This window comes from Oryx dammah, unplaced genomic scaffold (assembly GCF_014754425.2).
Source record: "Oryx dammah isolate SB20612 unplaced genomic scaffold, SCBI_Odam_1.1 HiC_scaffold_2, whole genome shotgun sequence".
Lineage (NCBI taxonomy): Eukaryota > Metazoa > Chordata > Mammalia > Artiodactyla > Bovidae > Oryx > Oryx dammah.
The window spans coordinates 156,706,921-156,727,813 of NW_024070186.1; the positions used below are offsets into that span (position 1 = coordinate 156,706,921).

The following is a 20,893-nucleotide window of genomic DNA, read 5'->3' on the forward strand; positions in this document are numbered from 1 at the left end:
TTCCAAATAGCCAATCAATCAGACTTTCTGACTCCAAAATGTACTATAAAGCTATGTCAATTACAATAGAATGGCATTGTCATTCAGTTTAGTTCAGTCACTCAGTCGTATCTAACTCTTTGCAACCCCAGGGACTCCAGCAGGCCAGGCCTTCCTGTCCATCACCAACTCCTAGAGCTTACCCAAACTCATGTCCACTGACTCGGTGATGCCATCCAACCATCTCATACTCTGTCGTCCCCTTCTCCTCCCACCTTCAATCTTTCCCAGCATCAGGGTCTTTTCAAATGAGTCAGCTTTTCACATCAGTATTGGAGTTTCAGCTTCAACATCAGTCCTTACAATGTATACTCAGGATTGATCTCCTTTAGGATGGATTGGTTGGATTTCCTTGCACTCCAAGTGACTCTCAGGAGTCTTCTCCAACACCACAGTTCAAAAGCATCAATTCTTCGGTGTTCAGCTTTCTTCATAAGCTGATTATCACATCCATACATGACTACTGGAAAAACCATAGCCTTGACTAGATGGACCTTTGTTGGCAAAGTATGTCTCTACTTTTTAATATGCTGCCTAGGTTAGTCATGACTTTCCTTCCAAGGAGTAAGCATCTTTTAATTTCATGGCTGCAGTCACCATCTGCAGTATTGTCATAAACAGAGATTAAACATAGTGTGTCATGATCAATAGAAAGATCCTCCCATGGAAATGCCAAAACTACAACTATTTATGAAACAACTGTTGATGATAATGTACTGAAGACTAGTAGATAATATCCTTTGTGATTAAATGTATAAGGAAGGAAACTTGACAGGGCAGGCAGGAGTGTCAGAGACACAGTACTATATCATGAAGTCCAGTAGCTTGAATAGGCAACAAACAAATGGTAGAATAATTGAATAGCAAAGGTTCTTCCCAAGGATATAGGGGGTATATTGCCAAAAATAGAGGAATCTGAGCTCCACATCAAGCTACCCAGCCCATGTTTCCTACACCAGAAAGATGAGCAGCCAAAACATGAGACTTTTCAGACCAGGGGGCTTTTGAGAGTTCCAGAGATATAGTGCCATTCTGTTAGTTGTTGATGCTAGACCAGTTTATCTTTTCTGGTAGGTGAACAAGATCATGAAAAGCTTGGCTGCAGGACCATTGTGTTCACGGTGTTTGCATCTGCTGCAGTTGGTTGGGGTTGTGGCCCAGTAGGAAGACCACTCTGGTCTAAGGGCTGGTGTTCAGACACGGGTATTTGAAACCATGACCCACTGGGTCCTGGGGCTAGTGCCAGACCACTGGTAGATAGGGTTAGATCCTGGAGTCTCTGTTTGCTCAAGGACACACTGGAGCCCTCAGCCAGCCTACCTAAGACTGGGTTCCACCCACCAGTTTGTCATCACTAGCCCTGGAAACTTATAGCTTCAAAGTCAGCTCTTTCATAACTCAGACCCACACACCAATGGGCTTGCTCCAGAACTGGGGATCTTTGCCCATACAATCAGCCATATCAGGACCTGGCCTCACCCACCAGTAGCTGGCAGCCACTAAAAAAGGGCCTGTCAACCAAGGGGACTTGGGCCAGTTATGTTTACAAACATGTCCACAGCAGCCAGTCCACAATTGCTGATGATCCATGAAGCCTGCATAAAGGACATCACTACAGCATATACTTCTGATGACCAGAAGAGACATATGTACTATTTTACTGTGTCATTATTTTTTATAGAAAAGAGGTACTGTACTGTTAGATTAAAAATGTTTATTTATTTATTTGTGTATTACTTGTGTGAAAATAATTACAAATCTATTACAGTACAAAGTCGGCCGTGTTAGTTGGGCACCTAGGCTAACTTTTTGGACCAACAAATAAACTGGACTTAGGAATGCACCCTAAGAACAGAACTCATTTGTATGTAAGGGAATTACTCTGGTAGGATTCCATCTTCAGTACACCCTAACCAAAAGTTATTGTCTGATATATACCTCATATAGCCATTCTAACAGATGTGATGTGATATCTCATTTTGATATTCATTTGCATTTCCCCAATGATTAGTGATATTGAACATTTTCTCATGTTCCTATTGGTCATTTCCATGTCTACTTTGGAAAAATACCTCTTCAGGTTCTTTGCCCATTTGTAAGTTGGCTTATTTGTGGGGTTTTTTGCTATTTAGTTGTAGAAGTTCCTTTGATATTTTATTGTCATTATGATATATATTCATTACAAATATGTTATATTTACACTGTGTTGATTGTTTCCTTTGATGAAGAATCAATGTGTGTTAAGAGCCAAAAACCTGGAATTTAAAAGGCTGACGTCAAGATGGGATAAAGACTTAACTGACTTGCTAGCTTTTGCCTCTTCCCTCTGGGAACATTGAGCTGACATTTTACGAGTCTGACAACCTCACTGAACTGACATTGTCTACATAGCCCTGTATCAACATGGAGAAGAAAGAGACTCAGCAGAGTCTGGTGTTTTATGCATCCCAACCAATGCACCATTCATGTAACTGTAATCAACCTTTTCCTTAAAAGCCCAACAAATTAGCTGACTACCAGAGAATGACCTCAGTCTATGCCACATGGAACAGAAGAATTGTTCACTCACATCCTGCCTAAATTAACTCTCCACAGTCAGATACAGACCAGTGTATGACAAGATATAACTCTGTCTGTGGACAGATACAGGTCTGTGTATGATCAAACATAGACCTAAGTATGGTGAGAAATATCCCTGTGAGCACACATACATGGAGGATTATGTGTGATCATATCAAATAAATACAAATATACATACAAATGTAACTATACTGTTTATCAGATACTTATCCATGTGTCATTACATTACAGATCCATGTATGATCACATATAGACATATACATATGATTGGATACAGATTCACATATTGAGTGTGTGTGTGTGTGTGTATATATATATATATGTAATCATAGAGATACCTGAAGTTGGGTACAGATCTGGAGAAGGGAATGGCAAACCACTTCAGTATTCTTGCCTTGAGAACCCCATGAACAGTATGAAAAAGCAAAAAATGAACTCCTCTGTCCAGTAGGTGCCAATATGCTACTGGAGAAGAGTGGAGAAATAGCTCCAGAAAGAATGAAGAGGTTCAGGCAAAGAGAAAACAATACCCAGTTGTGGATGTGACTGGTGATGGAAGTAAACAGATCTGAGTGTGTGGCAGTAGGATACATACTTGTGTACTCTTAGACACAGGCCTATGAATGTTTGGATACAAATATTTGTATTTGTAGAAATACAAACATTCTGTGGCTTTGGGGCTTGTGCTGCAATTCATGCTAGCAAAAGACACTAAGCCTTTTTCTGATGATCAGCTTACTGAAACTGTGAATTAAAAGTAAATAACAGAGTCCTCTTTTTAAAGAGGAAAACCATAAAGCAAGATTTATGTGCTTTCTTTGGAGATGATTTTACTGAGCTTTCAATCAATCCTTCCCAATATGTGTTTTATTCTGGATAAGAAAAGAAATATTAAGACACAGTTCTCCTCAAAATAAATGTGTAGTGCCATGAAATCCTAAGTATGTTGTGTTAGGAAGTTTTTAAACTTTGCAAAATGACCCTAAAGCTTAGACGAGGAGGATAGAAGGCCCACAGATTGAACATTCTAAGTGGTATAAAACCCGACATACTAAATGGAAAAGCTTCAAATTATTAATGAATTTAATAAGTAGACCAACTTTTTTTTTCCTATTTTGGATTAGATATTTCCCCATCCCAAACAAAACTTAATTAAAGGTTGGTTTAAAAATTAAGTATTTTAAAATGTTGTTTTAAAAAAGTTTAACTTTAAAAGTATTTGGAAGCATATGGAATTTTTCAAGTGATGTGATAGAAAAAATATAATATTAAATAGTATTAAAATGGCATCTTAATATTAAATACTCATTAATATACATATATGTGTGTGTGTATATATATACATATATATATATGTGTGTGTGTGTTTATATATTTCATGTAGAAAGGGCTAATCAAATTTATCAATAGAACAAGAATTCAAGTAATTGACGAGGTCTATAGAGTGAATTCTACATTCTATATATTGTGCAAGAAACAGAACACAAGGACAATTAGGTAACTTTTCCTGACTTCAGGAAGATTATGAAAAAAAAATAAACATAGTCTTAATTAATAAGTGAAGAATGTTTACCTTGTCACTTGAAATGACTATACAGTTTTGAAAACTAAGTTTCTGTCTTGGTCCATTTGGGCTATTCCCACAGAATACCATTGGCTGGATGATTTAAAAAATAAACTTTTTTTTTTTTTCTTTTCCTGGCTTGGGGTATAGGAAAAGTGTTAGTCACTCAGCCCTGCCTGACTCTTTGTGACCCCATGGACTATGTCCATCCAGGCTCCTCTGTTCATGGGGTTTCCCAGGTAAGAATACCAGAGTGCATAGCCATTTCCTTCTCCAGGGGACCCTCCTGACCAACCCATGTCACCTTCATTGCCAGGTGGATTCTTTATCATTTGAGCCACCAGGGAAGCCCTCAGAAGTCCAAGATTAAGCAGCTGGCAGATTTCATGTCTGATAAGGTTCCTTCCCTAGTTCATAGTGAAAGTGAAAATTGCTCAGTCGTGTCCAACTCTTTGTGACCCCACAGACTATGCAGTCCATGGAATTCTCCAGACCAGAATACTCGAGTGGATAGCCTTTCCCTTCTCCAGGGGATCTTCCCAACCCAGGGATCAAACACAGGTCTCCCGCCTTGCAGACAGATTATTCACCAGCTGAGCCACTAGGAAAGCCCCACCCCCCACCTCCAGTTCATAAGTAGCCATCTTTCTGCTGTGACCTCATATGGCAGAAGGGTCAAGTGAGTTCTTAAGTTCTCTTTATGAGTGTATTAATCTCATTCATGAGGACTCCACCTTCATGACTCTAGTCATTTCTGAAAGGGCCCAACTTCAAATACCACTATATTGTATAGAATTTATTATACAGAAATTAACTTGTGATTTTGGAAAAGGGCATACATTTGCAATCTATAGCAACATCGAAAGATGGAGGAATAACAAATAAATTTTGGTAAATCCAAAAGCTTGTTATTATTTGGTGAATACTATTATGTTGTGTTTGAGAATACTTTGAGGTAATATAAAATATCTCCATGTAACAGATAAAAGTCAGGATATGAGGTTTCTCATAAAGTGTGATTTAATAGTGTGTGGGTGTGTGCATGCTAAGTCTTGTCCAATGTTTTGCCAACCCATGGATTGTAGCCCACCAGGCTCCTCTGACCATGGGATTTTCCAGGCAAGAACACTGGAGTGAGTTACCACTTTTTTCTCCAGGATTTACTAGTGAAAATCACACATAACCACATAACCTTAGCTCCTCATAAGGCCAGACAAAGTAAGAGAGCCAGGATGTTTCTTTGACCACACACTTCAGATCATTTTGAGGCAAGTAGTATCTATTAATATTTGGGCTTCCCTGGTGGCTCAGTGGTAAAGAACCCAACTATCAATACAGGAGACAGGGGTTCAATCCCTGGGTTGAAAAGATCCCTTGCAGAAGTAAAGGGCATCCAACTCCAGTATTCTTGCCTGGGAAATCCCATGGATAAAGGAGACTGTCAGGCTACAGCTCATGGGGTTGCAAAAAAATTGGGAATGACTTAGAAACAAAACAACAAAAAAGCAAATATTTATTTCAAGCCTGATTTAGAGAGAAAGAGGATTTTATGAATAATGTCTCTGTGAAATAAATCAATATATTCTGGCCTTTTTATATCTTAGTAACCTGCATTTTAATAATAAGGGAGATAAGAATGGCATATATTGTAAGCATCTTTATTAAAAAATGCATCACCAAAATATCTAGTATTGAGTTGTGTACTTCATGTCCGAAGCTCATGGATTATGCTAAATTTAAATATGAAAGATTTAACTTGGGTGTCTCTAGAAGGCTATGGAAAACGACAAGGAAAAAAAAAATGATGATGGGAATACTGAAAAACAGCAGAGTTATCACCAGATATCCTAAACTATCTGAAAAATTAATGAATCACTTTTTTTCTTTTTATTTATTTATTTATTTTAATTGGAGACTAATTACTTTACACTATTGTGGTGGTTTTTGCCATACATTCACATGAATCAGCAATGGGTGGACATGTGTTCCCCATCCTGAACCCCGTGTCCACTTCCCTCCCCATTCCATCCCTCAGGGTCATCCCAGTGCACCAGCCCTGAGCACCCTGTCTCATGCATTGAACCTGGACTGGCAATCTATTTCACATATGGTAATATACATGTTTCAATGCTATTCTCTAAAGTCATCCCACCCTCACCTTTTCTCACAGAGTCCAACAGTCTGTTATTTACATCTGTGTCTCTTTTGCTATCTTGCATATACGGTCATCATTACCATCTTTCTAAATTCCACATATATATATGCGTTAATATACTGTATTGGTGGTTTTCTTTCTGACTTACTTCGTTCTGTATAATAGGCTCCAGTTTCATCCACCTCATTAGAACTGATTCAAATGCATTCTTTTTAATGGCTGAGTAATGTTCCATAGTATATATGTACCACAGCTTTCTTTTTTTTTATTAATTTATTTTAATTGGAGGTTAATTACTTTACAATAGTGTATTGGTTTTGCCATATATCAACATGAATCCACCACAGATATACACGTGTTCTCCATCCTGAACCCCTCTCCCTCCTCCCTCGCCATACCATCCCTCTGGGTCATCTCAGTGTTTGTCCATTCATCTGCCAATGGACATCTAGGTTGCTTCCATGTCCTAGCTATTGTAAATAGTACTGCAATGAACATTGGGGTACACGTGTCTCTTTCAGTTCTGCTTTCCTCAGTGTGTATGCCCAGCAGTGAGATTGCTGGGTCATATGGCAGTACTATTTCCAGTTGTTTAAGGAATCTCCACACTGTTCTCCATAGTGGTTGTACTAGTTTACATTCTCACCAACAGTGTAAGAGGGTTCCTTTTTCTCCACACCCTTTCCAGCATTTACTGTTTACAGACTTCTTGATAACAGCCATCCTGACTGGCATGAGATGGTACCTCATTGTGGTTTTAATTTGCATTTAATGAATCACTTTTATGAAAATGCAACTTATACCTGGTCTTTTTGAGGATATAGGATTATGCAATTAGGAGTATGATTAAGATTTGGTTATATTTTTGCATTTATATTTTGTTTACTTATTTTTATAAATTTGGCTTCCTTACATTTAATACTTATAGCTCTGAATCACCATTCTACTTCAGTGTTAACAAGCTAAGCAATATCAAAAAATAATATATGCAAGGTATATTGTAATTATAAAACTAAGATAGATACTTCAAAATTAATATAGGCTGTCTTAGTGTGCAGAGGAGTGAACAAAATTTCTATGTCATATTACTATTATTTTTCTGAAAAATGTAATGAATCATAATAAAAATTATATTATTTGAGAGAAACTTGAGAAAACTTTACACCAACTAAAATAAATTTACAGTATAAACTATACCTTAACTCATATATAGCACATACATTTATAGTTATAGAGATACTTTATACCTCTAAACTGTACATATTTTCATAAGAAAATGTGACAATCTTAAAAGTGTATTTGAAACAAAATATGTACTTTGAACTAGGAAATTATGAAAATCCTTAAAAGTGTATTTTGATCATTGGAAGTGTTCACATAATAAATGATTTCATCATGGCCAAGGTATTAACCCTGAGTAGTAATTTAATATTTCTTTGAGCCCCCTTTTTTTGGGTGGGGGCAAGATTACTAGAATGGGTTGCCATTCCCTTTTCCAGGAGATCTTCCCGACCCATGGATTGAACCCAGGTCTCCCGCACTGTAGGCAGACATTTTACCGTCTGAGCCACCTAAATAATCACACAAGACTTTCCTGTTAAAAGCAATTATTTATTGAAAATAGGTGATACATTTTCCTGCTGCCTCATTTTCTTTTTGTGGTCCAGAGCTTTTTCATGGCATTTTTCATCTCGCCATTTCTCAGAGTATAGATGAGTGGGTTCAACATAGGGGTGATAATGCTGTAAAACAGAGTCAAGGATTTATCAACGGACAAGGTAGAAGGAGTTCTCATATACATAAAAATACAGGGCACAAAGAAGAGAACCACCACAGTAATTTGGGAGCCACAGGTGGACAAGGCTTTGCACCTCCCTACCTGACCACGATTCTTCAGGGAGCGCAGAATGACCCCATAGGAGATGAGTAAGAGAGAAAAGATGATCACACATATTGCCCCATCATTGGTAAGTACTGTAATGGCAGTAACCTGGGTGTCAGTGCAAGCAAGTTTTAACAAGGGGTACATGTCACACATAAAGTGGTCAGTGACATTGGGGCCACAGAAGGGAAGGTTGTAGACAAAGAGAGGATTAAATACACCATGTAAAAACCCACCAATCCAGGTCAACAACAGCAACAGAACACACACTCGCTTATTCATGATGGTCAAATAATGCAAGGGTTTGCAGATGGCCACATAGCGGTCATAGGCCATGACCACCAGGAGGAATATATCAGCACCACCAAAAAAGTGCCATATAAAAAGCTGGGTCATGCAAGCCTGGAAGGAAATGGTTTTCCTTCCATATAGTAAGTCTATAATCATATTTGGTGTGACTGTAGTAGAATAAATAGCATCCATAAATGATAAGCAGCCAAGAAAGAAGTACATAGGGGTATCCAGGATTGGACTGACCACCACAGTCAGGACAATAAGTAGGTTGCCCACCATGGTCACGATATAAATGAACAAGAACATGACAAATAATATTTTCTGGCCCTGGATGCTTTGAGTGAGCCCCAAAAGGACAAATTCAGTTACATTGTTCCTTTGTTCCATTGGTGCTTCTGCCTGCATTATTTCAGAGTTCAGGTCAAAATTACCTGTAAATATAATTGTTATTAGTGAATCCTGAAGTCTTAAGATACTTTACTCATATAATTAATCAATGAGAATTATAGTTTATTATGAGCCAATACTTCCAGATATTGTAATAGAATGCTGAGTAATATATTGCCCTGAACCTCAAAAGTCTTAAAGAGCAGCAAGTAATTAAAATACATATGTGAGAAAAGAACACATTATTAAGTAAATAAGTTGCTACAGTCTCCTTCCATTTAGAAGTCGATAAAGTTGTATATTTCATTAATATGTTGTATAAAAATAAATGTTAATTAAAGTTTTAATAAAAAAGTAAAGCAATTTTTTTTTAAAATTTCCTCAATTCTAGCAGAGGAAGAATCTTAGCCAGTCATTGGAATTTCAGATAGATACATTTGAGAATTTCAGATTTCTTTTAAGGATTTAGGAAAAGATACAATAGTACCAGTTGACAAAATAAATTGGAAAAAGATTCACATTGTATGGAATAAACATAGATTTAATACATAAAACATAATTATCTCTAAGCAGTTTGCAAGTAAAAGTGTAAATTAAAATGTAAACATATATTTAAAGGAATAATGCATCTAAGTGGCCAACACACATAAAGGAATTCTGAAACTTACTTGTGAAGAGAAAAGTAGGAATTGAAGTAATATCTTGCTGGCTACAGTATCATCTTGAGTTTTGAAATACCACTGAATCAAGGTCTGCAGATGCTACATCATCTTTTAATTTTAAGCAGTTTAGCAAACAATGTAGAATATAGTAATTGAACTATCATCAGGTTTACAGATATCTCCTCATGAAGATATCCCCAAATAATTACACTTGAATTTAATTTCTAAGGAAACTTCATGTTAGAGAAAGTAATTTAGTCCAGAGCATTAGAAGGTAAAAATATCTAAAAAGAATTTTACAAAACAGAATTAACTGTGACATATTCTAGTAATCACAACTAAACTAGATTTCTAACAGGGCTGATTATGAAAATCACCAAATAAAACTCTTACTAGTCTAAATTGTCACAACACCAATATATTCTTGAAAATAGAAAACCTAGTGCAGAACCTTGTCTACAAACACAGTTATTGGGTTACCTGCATAAGAAGACAGCCATTCGATCCCTGTTCTGGGCTCTGATGTTTTCTCCTTTTTGTCATAATTGATGCCAACTCTGTGAACACAAAGAGCCACATGCATGCATCATCACTCTGCTTTGTACCGTTTTCATGTGGTCAACTCTTTCCATGTTAGCAAGAAATCAACTCATCTCAGTCATTCAGAAAAGAATTATCTTTCAAATTGCTTGGCTTTTCAAAATGATTGTGAATGTCCTATTACCCAAAGAACTTGATTGTTGAATAGAGACCCAAAATATTTGTTGTTGGCAGAATTTGTCTCAAACACCAACAAATGTGAAATCAACATTTTTATTAGAGATAAAACTGGAAATTATTTACAAATTGTTTAAATAAAAATTTTGCTGTACAATATTTTATACCAATCAAAGAGAAATAGTGAAATAATCTGAATAGCATATCAATTCTTAATTAATTTTAAAATGCTTTCTTCATTGTTGAACTTGGGGTTTTCTGAAGAATGGAGAATAATTTCATAATACATACATCGTATGATTTGAGCCCACTATTTAAATTTTCAAAAGTCTGTCATGTGAGGTGAGGAAAAAGGCCCATAAATACCTTATCTATATTTGAAATAGGGCACATATTATTGAGTTATTCAATTGGTGCATCTCCAAGGATAAGTCTTGTCTAATTAAATTCACTGGGACCTTAAACATGATTTTGATGGTGCACTCTTTACCTCCAGAGATGCCACCAGTGTAATCAGAATGTAGAACAGGACTTAAAGAGCCCTGTCCTCTTGGGGAAAAGCTATAAAAAACAGCTTGATGTCATTTCACCAAGAGAGAGCCGTCCATCTCTGCAAAAATATGTAAACTTTTTAAAAAAAATGACTTAAAAAATAGGCAAAACTAGTCAAGTTTAAGCTTTGTCTTTGAAAATCATATCTGACTTGAAATGCAGAAGATAATGGATGACAATATCAGAAGAAGTCATTTAAATCTTGTTTTAAATGTAGATAGATTTTTTTTCACATAGTTTGTCAACATAGCTTCAGATAGGCAAGTTGAGGGAGTCTATGTTAATATGGAATTGGGGAAATAGAAATGTGGGGGACTATTATCCCTTTCATCTCAAAGTGCTCATGAGCCTTCCCCAAGGTAGAGAATATACTATTCTGTGTCCTAATTGCAATACAGTTCAAAAGACTTAAGTCTATACATACATACAATGCATTATATGTTACCATTAAACAAGAAGCATATAATAAAAATAAAAGTTTCTGATTGTTTATAAATTAAACCCCAGGTTACAATTTAGTTCTCAGTCATTCTCTTTGTCAGTCTCTCTCTCTCTCTCTCTGTCTCCCTTATCTCTCTTTTGCTCTCTCTCTCTTTCTCTCCATGAGTTCAGTTCCTCAGTTGTGTCTGACTCTTTGCAACCCCATGGACTGCAGTACTCTAGGTTTCCCTGTCAACCACCAACTCCCAGAGCTTGTTCAAACTGATGTCCATGTCAGTTATGCCATCCAACCATCTCATCCTCTATTGTCCCTATCTCTTACCTTCGATTTTTCCCAGCATCAGGGTCTTTTCCAATGAGTGGGTTCTTCACATCAGGTGGTCAAAGTATTGATGTTTTCAGGAGAATAGGTTGACAATCTTCAGTATTCTACTCTCAGAATTCTGTTTTAGATGAAGACACTCAACTTCATCTCCTCAACTGAGAGACTGGACCAGGATTTTTGATGGTACAGCTCTCTGTTTCACAACATGGAAATTCTTTAAAAAATAGTCAACCAGAAAACTCCTAGAGAGAAATCAAATTGTTCGTTTACCATCTCTCAGTGATCATTGTCAGCTTCCCCTGACATATAGTGACTTGAAAATAATTGTCATATTTTTTCTTCACTGTATCCTTATTATTCAGTGACTATACAAGCATATTTATAAGAGTTCTAGTCATGGTTTCAAATAGTTGAAAATAACCAAAATAACTCTTAATTGAGAAAGGGAAAAACAAACTGGGATACATGCTTGAAATGGAATACTATTTACTAATAAATGAGTGAACTATTCATAGATAAAATAATATGCATAAATATCTGATGCATGGTACCAAGAAGAAGTCAAATTAAAGGGTTGTATGGTCGACAAAATCTTATAATAGAAAATGCAGGAAATTCACCAAAACAGTTAAAACTAATAAAAAATATACAAACAAGGTTGCAGGATACAAAGTCAATATAGAAAATTTAGTTGCATTTACATGTATGAATAATGAACTATCCAAAAAAGAAATTAAGATATTAATCTTATTTCTAATAGCAATAGTAAGAATAAAATACATAAGAATAAATTTATTATAAACAATACTGTGATGAACATTGGGGTACAAGTGTCTCTTTCAATTCTGATTTCCTCAGTGTGTATGTCCGGCAGTGGAATTACTGGGTCATATGGCAGTTCTATTTCCAGTTTTTTAAAAAATTGCCACACTATTCTCCATAGTGGCTGAACTAGTTTGCATTCCCACCAACAGTGAAAGAAGGTTCCATTTTCTCCACATCCTCTCCAGCATTTATTGCTTGTAGACTTTTGGATAGCAGCCATTCTGACTGGCGTGAAATGGTACCTCATTGTGGTTTTGATTTGCATTTCTCTGATAATGACTGATGTTGAGCATCTTTTCATGTGTTTGTTAGCCATCTGTATGTCTTCTTTGAAGAAATGTCTGTTTAGTTCTTTGGCCCATTTTTTGATTGGGTCGTTTATTTTTCTGGAATTGAGCTGCAGGAGTTTCTTGTATATTTTTGAGATTAATTCTTTGTCAATTGCTTCATTTGCTATTATTTTCTCCCATTCTGAAGGCTGTCTTTTCACCTTGCTTATAGTTTCCTTTGTTGTGCAGAAGCAATCGAGATGTCCATCAGCAGACAAATGGATAAGAAAACTGTGGTACATATACACAATAGTATTACTCAGCCATTAAAAATAACACATTTGAATCGGTTCTAATGAGGTGGATGAAACTGGAGTCTATTATACAGAGTGAAATAAGCCAGGAAGAAAAACACCAATACAGTACACTAACGCATATATATGGAATTTAGAAAAATGGTATTGATAACCTTATATGTGAGACAGCAAAAGAGACACAGATATCTAGAAAAATCTTTTGGACTCTGTGGGAGAGGGTGAGGGTGGGATGATTTGGGAGAATGGCATTGAAACATATATAATATCATATGTGAAATGAATCGCCAGTCTAGGTTCTATGCATGGTACAGGATGCTCGGGGCTGGTGCACTGGGATGACCAAGAGGGATGGTATGAGGAGGAAGGTGGGAGGGGGGTTCAGGATAGGGAACATGTGTGCACCCATGACAGATTCATGTTGATGTATGACAAAACCAATACAATATTGTAAAGTAATTAGGCTCCAATTAAAATAAATACATTTGTATTAAAAAACAAATTTAACCAAGAAGGTGAAAGATTTGTAAACTGACAATTATATGAACAACAACAAAAAAAAAAACTGTGGAAACTTCTTAAAGAGGTTGGAATACCAGCCCACCTTATCTATCTCCTGAGAAATCTGTATGCAGGTCAGGAAGCAACAGTTAGAACTGGACATGGAACAATAGGTTGGTTCCAAATTGGGAAAGGAGTACGTTAAGTCTGTATATGGTCAACTTAGTTGTATGCAGGGTATTTCATGTGAAATGCTGGACTGTGTGAAACACAAGCTGGAATCAAGATTGCCAGGAGAAATATCAATAACCTCAGATACGCAGATGAAACCACACTTACAGCAAAAAAAGAAGAACTAAAGAGGCTTTTGATGAAAATGAAAGAAGAGAGTGGAATAACTGGCTTAAAACATAACATTCAAAATGGGGGAACAATGGAAACAGTGACAGAGTAATTTTCTTGGGCTCAAATATCACTGCTAATGGTGACTGCAGCCATGAAATTATAAGACACTTCCTCCTTAGGAGACAAACTATGACAAACCTGGACAGCATACTAAAAAGCAGAGACATTACTTTGCCAAAAAAGGTCTGTTTAGTCGAAGTTATGGGTTTTGCCAATAGTCATGTATGGATGTGAGAGTTGGACTATAAAGAAATCTGAGCACCAAAGTACTGATGATTTTGAACTGTGATGTTGGAGAAGACCCTTGAGAATCGCTTGGACTGCAAGGAGGTCCAATGAGTCTATCCTAAAGGAAATCAGTTCAGTTCAGTTTAGTCGCTCAGTCATGTCCGACTGTTTGCAACCCCATGAATCACAGCATGCCAGGCCTCCCTGTCCATCACCATCTCCTGGAGTTCACTCAGACTCATGTCCATCGAGTCCATGATAGCATCCAGCCATCTCATCCTCGGTCGTCCCCTTCTCCTCCTGCCCCCAATCCCTCCCAGCATCAGAGTCTTTTCCAATGAGTCAACTCTTCGCATGAGGTGGCCAAAGTACTGGAGGTTAAGCTTTAGTATCATTCCTTCCAAAGAAATCCCAGGGTCGATCTCCTTCAGAATGGATTGGTTGGATCTCCTTGCAGTCCAAGGGACTCTCAAAAGTCTTCTCCAACACTATGGTTCAAACGCATCAATTCTTCAGCGCTCAGCCTTCTTCACAGTCCAACTCTCACATCCATACATGACTACTGGAAAAACCATAGCCTTGACTAGACGGACCTTAGTAGGCAAAGTAATGTCTCTGCTTTTGAATATGCTATCTAGGTTGGTCATAACTTTTCTTCCAAGGAGTAAGTGTCTTTTAATTTAATGGCTGCAGTCACCATCTGCAGTGATTTTGGAGCCCAAAAAAATAAAGTTTGACACTGTTTCCCCTGTTTCCCCATCTATTTCCCATGAAGTGATGGGACCAGATGCCATGATCTTCGTTTTCTGAATGTTGAGCTTTAAGCCAACTTTTTCACTCTCCTCTTTCACTTTCATCAAGAGGCTTTTTAGCTCCTCTTCACTTTCTGCCACAAGGGTGGTGTCATCTGCATATCTGAGGTTATTGATATTTCTCCCAGCAATCTTTATTCCAGCTTGTGTTTCTTCCAGTCCAGCATTTCTCATGATGTACTCTGCATAGAAGTTAAATAAGCAGGGTGACAATATACAGCCTTAAGGTACTCATTTTCCTATTTGGAACCAGTCTGTTGTTCCATGTCCAGGTCTAACTGTTGCTTCCTGACCTGCATACAGATTTCTCAAGAGGCAGGTCAGGTGGTCTGGTATTCCCATCTCTTTCAGAATTTTCCAGAGTTTATTGTGATCCACACAGTCAAAGGCTTTGGTATAGTCAATAAAGCAGAAATAGATGTTTTCCTGGAACTCTCTTGCTTTTTCCATGATCCAGCAGATGTTGGCAATTTGATCTCTGGTTCCTCTGCCTTTTCTAAAACCAGCTTGAACATCAGGGAGTTCACAATTCACGTATTGCTGAAGTCTGGCTTGGAGAATCCAAGTAAGATGGTAAGTGTTGCAACAGGGCATCAGAGGGCAGACACACTGAAACCATACTCACAGAACACTAGTCAATCTAATCACACTAGGACCACAGCCTTGTCAAACTCAATGAAACCAAGCCATGCCTGCGGGGCAACCCAAGATGAGCGGGTCATGGTGGAGAGGCCTGACAGAATGTGGTCCACTGGAGACGGGAATGGCAAGCCACTTCAGTATTCTTGCCTTGAGAACCCCATGAACAGTAGGAAAAGGCAAAATGATAGGATACCAAAAGAGGAACTCCCCAGGTCATTAGGTGCCCAATATGCTACTGGAGATCAGTGGAGAAATAACTCCAGAAAGAATGAAGGGATGGAGCAAAAGCAAAAGCAAAAAAAAAAAGGAAATCAGTTCTGAATATTCATTGGTAGGACTGATGCTGAAGCTGAAGCTCCAATACTTTGACCAACTGATGGGAAGAACTCTCACTGGAAAAGACCCTGATGCTGGGCAAGATTGAAGGCAGGAGGAGAAGTGGATGACAGAGGAAAAGATGATTGGATGACATCACCGACTTGATGGTCATGAGTTTGAACAAGCTCTGGGATGGTAATGGACAGGGAATCCTGGCATGCTGCAGTCCATGTGGTCACAGAGTTGGACACAACTGAGCAACTTAACTGAACTGAACTGAATTATATGAAATACATAAATTAAATTCAAGACACAAATTAATGGAAAGGTATCCTGAGTTCATCAATGGAAGAGTAAATATCATAAAAAAGTTCACATCACTTAAATCAATCTACAGATTCAATTGTTCTTGTTGTTCAATCTCCAAGTCATAATCAACTCTTTGTAACCCCAAGGACTATTGCATATCAGGGCCCTTTGTCTTAAACTGTCTCTTGGAGTTTTCTCAAATTCATAGCCATTGAGTCTGTGATGCTATCTAACAATCTCATCCTTTGTTCCCCAATTCCCCTCTTGCCTTCAGTCATTCCCAGCATCAGGGACTTTTCCAATGTGTTGGCTCTTTGCATCAGGTGGCCAAAATATTGGAGGTTCAACTCCAACAACAGTTCCTCCAAAGAATATTCAGGGTTTCCTTTAGGATTTACTGGTTTCAACTCCTTGCAGTCCAAAGGACTCTCAAAAGACTTCTTCAGTAACATGATTTGAAATAATCAATCCTTCAGTGCTCAGCCTTCTTTCCAGGCCAACTATTATAATTTATGACAACTAGAAAAACCATAGCTTTGACTATTTGAACCTTGGTGGGCAATGTCTCTGCTTTTCAATATAATGCTTAGGTTTGTCATAGTTTTCCTTCCAAGGAGCAAATATATTTTAATTTCATGGCTGCAGCCACTGTCTACAATGTTTTTGGAGCCCAAGAAAGTAAAATCTGACAGTGCTTCCACTTTTTCCCTTCTATTTGCCATGAAGTAATGGGATCAGAGGCCATGACCTTAGTTTCTTTCTCTGGAGAAGGAAATAGCAACCCACTCTGGTATTCTTGCCTGGAGAAGTCCATGGAGAGAAGATACTGGTGGGCTACAGTCCATGGGGTCGTAAAGAGTCAGACTTGCCTGAGTGGCTAACACTAGATGGGACCAGATACCATGATCTTCGTTTCTTTTCACACTGAGCATCACCCCAGTTTTTACACTCTTCTCTTTCACCCTCTTCAAGAGGCTCTTTAGTTCCTCTTCACTTTCTGTCGTTAGAGTGCTATCATCTGCATATCTGAGATTGTTGATATATATCCTGACAATCTTGATTCCAGCTAGTGATTCATTCAGCCTGACATTCCATATGATGTTCTCCTCATCGAAGTTAAATAAACAGAGTGATGATACACAGCTTTGACATACTCCTTTCCCAACTTTGAAACAGTCCATTGTTCCATGACTGGTTCTAATGATTGCTTCTTTACATACAGGTTTCTCAGAGAACAGGTAAGGCAATCTGGTATCCCCATCCCTTCAAGAATTTTCCACAATTTATTGTGGTCCACACAGTCAAAGACTTTAGTACAGTCAGTGAAGCAGAAGTAGATGGATTTCTGAAACCCCTTTGCTTTTTCCATGATTCAGCAAATGTTGCTAATTTGATCTCTGGTTCCTCTGCCTCTTCAAAAGGCAGTTCCTACATATAGAAATGTTCAGTTCATGTACTACTGAAGTCTAGCTTGAAGGTTTTTGAGCACAACCTTACTAGCATGTGAAATGAGCACAATTGTACAGTAGTTTGAAGATTCTTTGGCAGTTCCCTTCTTTGGAACTGGGATGAAAACTGAATTTTTCCAGTCCTGTGGCCACTGATGAGTTTTCCAAATTTGCTGGCATATTGAGTGCAACATTTCACAGCATCAACTTTTAGGATTTTAAATAGTTCAGCTTAAATTCCATTACTTCCACTAGATCTGTTTGCAAAAAAAAATTTCCTAAGGCCCTCTTGCCTTCACACTCTATGATGTCTGGGTGTAAGTGAGTGGCCACACCATCATGGTTATCCAGGTCATTAATACCATTCTTATATAGTTATTCTGTATAGTCTTGCCACCTTTTCTTAATCTGTTATGCTTCTTCTAAGTCCTCACCATTTCTGTCCTTTATTATGTCAATCCTTTCATGGGAAGTTTCATTGATAGCCTCAGTTTTCTTTAAGAGACCTCTAGTCTTATTCATTCTATTGTTTTTCTCTGTTTCTTTGCATTGTTCATTTAAGAAGGTCATCTCATCACTCCTTGCTACTCTCTGGATCTGCAATATCTTTGCCTTTCTCCCTTGCTTTTCACTTCTCTTCTTTCATGAGTTATTTGCAAAGACTCCTCAGACAACCACTTTGCCTTCTTGCATTTTTTTTCTTTGTTTGTTTGGGATGGTTTAGGCTGCTGCTTCCTGTACATTGAAAACTTATGTCCATAATTGTTCTAACACCTTGTCTACCAGACCTAATGCCTTGAATCTATTCATCACCTCCATGATATAATCATAAATAATTTCATTTAGGTCATACCTGAATGGCCGAGTGGTTTTCCCTACTTTCTTCAGCTTAAGCCTGAATTTTGCAATCAGCATCTCATGATCTGAGGCATAGTTCACTTCAGGTCTTGTTTTTGCTTACTATATAGGGTTTCTCCATCTTTGACTGCAAATAATATAATCAGTTTATTTTCAGTATTGACCATCTGGTGATGTCCAAGTGTAGAGTCATCTCTTGTGTTGTTGGAAGTAGGTGTTTGCCGTGACCAGCATGCTTTCTTAACAGAACTCTGTGAGACTTTGCCCTGCTTTGTTGTATACTCCAAGGCTAAACTTGCCTGTTATTCTGGGTATCTGTTGACTTCCTACTTTTGCATTCCAATCCCCAATAATGAAAAGGACATCTTTTTCAAATAAATATAAAAGTAATCATACTATTCCTATGAAATCACATAAGAACCAAAATAGCAAAAGTGATTTTGAGAAAGAAAATTAAATCTAGGGACATCACAGTTTCTGGTTTCAAAATACATTAGGTGAATATAGTAATCAAACGAGTATAGCGTCTCATGAAAACAGACATATAGACCAGTGAACAGAACAGAAAGCTCAGAAATAACCCCATTCATATACAATCAACTTATCTTTCAAAATAGGACCAAGAATACATTATGGAGAAAGGATGCATATTGCCTTGGGAAAACTGGCTATCCATATGCAAAAGAATGAAATTGCATCTAAGCTGTAGTTTGAATATTTTGTTCCCAAATTCACAACTTGAATTCCAATTGTTCAATATGATAGTTTTAGGAAGTGGAGCATTTGCAGGATGATTAGATCATGAGGGCTGTTCCTTAAATAATAAAATTAATGTTCTTATAAAAAAGGAATGTCAGTGAGGATGTGCAAAATTTGGAGCCCTTTTACACTGAACGTGGGACTATAAGTTGATGCAACCACTATGAAAATAAACCAGTCAATCATAAAGGAAATCAGTTCTGAATATTCATTGAAAGGACTGGTGCTGAAGCTGAAGCTCCAATACTATGACCACCTGATGCGAAGAACTGACTCACTAGAAAAGACCCTGATGTTGGGAAAGATTGAAACCAGGAGGAGAAGGGGATGATAGAGGGTGAGATGGTTGGATAGCATCACCGACTTGATGGACATGAGTTTGAGCAAGCTTCAGGAGTTAGTGATGGACAGGGAAGCCTGGCGTGCTGCCCTCCATGGGACTGCAAACAGTCGGGGATGACTGAGTGACTGAATGCAGCTGAACTGACTATGGAAACATATGCAGGTTCCTAAAATAAAGTAGAGCTACTGTATGATCCAGCAATTTCACTCCTGCATATACATCCATAGGAAATGAGTAAATATTGTGACTAGATAGTGGTGCTCCCATGTTAACTGAAATATTATTCACAATAGCCGAAATATGAAAAATTCTAAATATCTGTCAACAAATAAGTAGACAAAGAAGACATACGTAGAATGATTATTAAGCCATAGAAAAGAAGAAAATGATATATTTGAGAATATGGATGAACCTGGAAGATATTATGAGAAATAAGCCAAACACAAAAAAGACCCAAACTATATTATCTCACCTGTGTGTGGAATTTCAAAAGTCAAATTCATGGAAGCAGAAAATAGTGTAGATTGTCAGGGGCTGGAGAGTGGGATAATTGGTAAAATGCTGTTCAAAGGCTATAAACAACCAGTTATGAGATGACTAAGTTCTGGAGATTTAACTTACATGGTGAAATTGTTAGTCTCTCAGTCATGTCTGACTCTTTGTGACTTCATGGACTGTAGCCCACCAGACTCTTCTGTCCATGGAATACTCTAGGCAAGAATAGTGGAGTGGGTTGCCATTCCCTTTTCCAGCGGGGAACTTGCAGACTCAGGAATCAAGCCCACATCTCCTGCATTGCAGGCAGATTCTTTACCGTCTGAGTCACCAGGGAAGCCCAATATATATGGCAGCAATAGTTAATAATATAGTACTGTGTTCTTGAAATATGCTGAATATAGATTTTAGGATTCTTAACAAAAAAAGAAAGAAAGAAAACCGTGACTTTTTGAGATGATGAATGTATTAATTAGGTTATTTATGGTAATCATTTCACAATGTATATGTATATTAATTCATCCTATTGTACATCTTAAACATTTATCATTTCAATTTGTCAACTATACCTCAGTAAAGTTGGTTGGAAAAAAGAAACTATATAACATTCTAGAAAATAACAAGACTATAGGAATAGGAATGGATCAGTGTTTGCCAGGACCTGGGTGTGAAGCGAGGAGGTGAATATAAAGGCACAGGGAGAATTATTTTTGGTGATGAAACATTCTTCATTTTGACTCTGATGGTAGTTACATGTTGAGGTCCTTTA

The 20,893-nt window shown here is 37.6% G+C and overlaps 1 protein-coding gene and 1 pseudogene across 1 annotated transcript; one reads left to right on the forward strand and one right to left on the reverse strand.

Moving 5' to 3' along the window:
• The window catches only part of LOC120882208, a 933,819-nt pseudogene that overhangs the window by 444,341 nt on the left and 468,585 nt on the right, over positions 1 to 20,893 (forward strand).
• On the reverse strand, positions 7,984 to 8,901 carry LOC120854666 (putative olfactory receptor 4A4). Its single transcript, XM_040228881.1, has one exon. It carries the CDS (start codon positions 8,899 to 8,901, stop codon positions 7,984 to 7,986), a length of 918 nt encoding a protein of 305 aa, XP_040084815.1.

Excerpts from the sequence above, each read along its gene's own strand:
- LOC120854666 (XM_040228881.1), bottom strand. The coding sequence starts at position 8,901 with ATGGAACAAAGGAACAATGTAACTGAATTTGTCCTTTTGGGGCTCACT.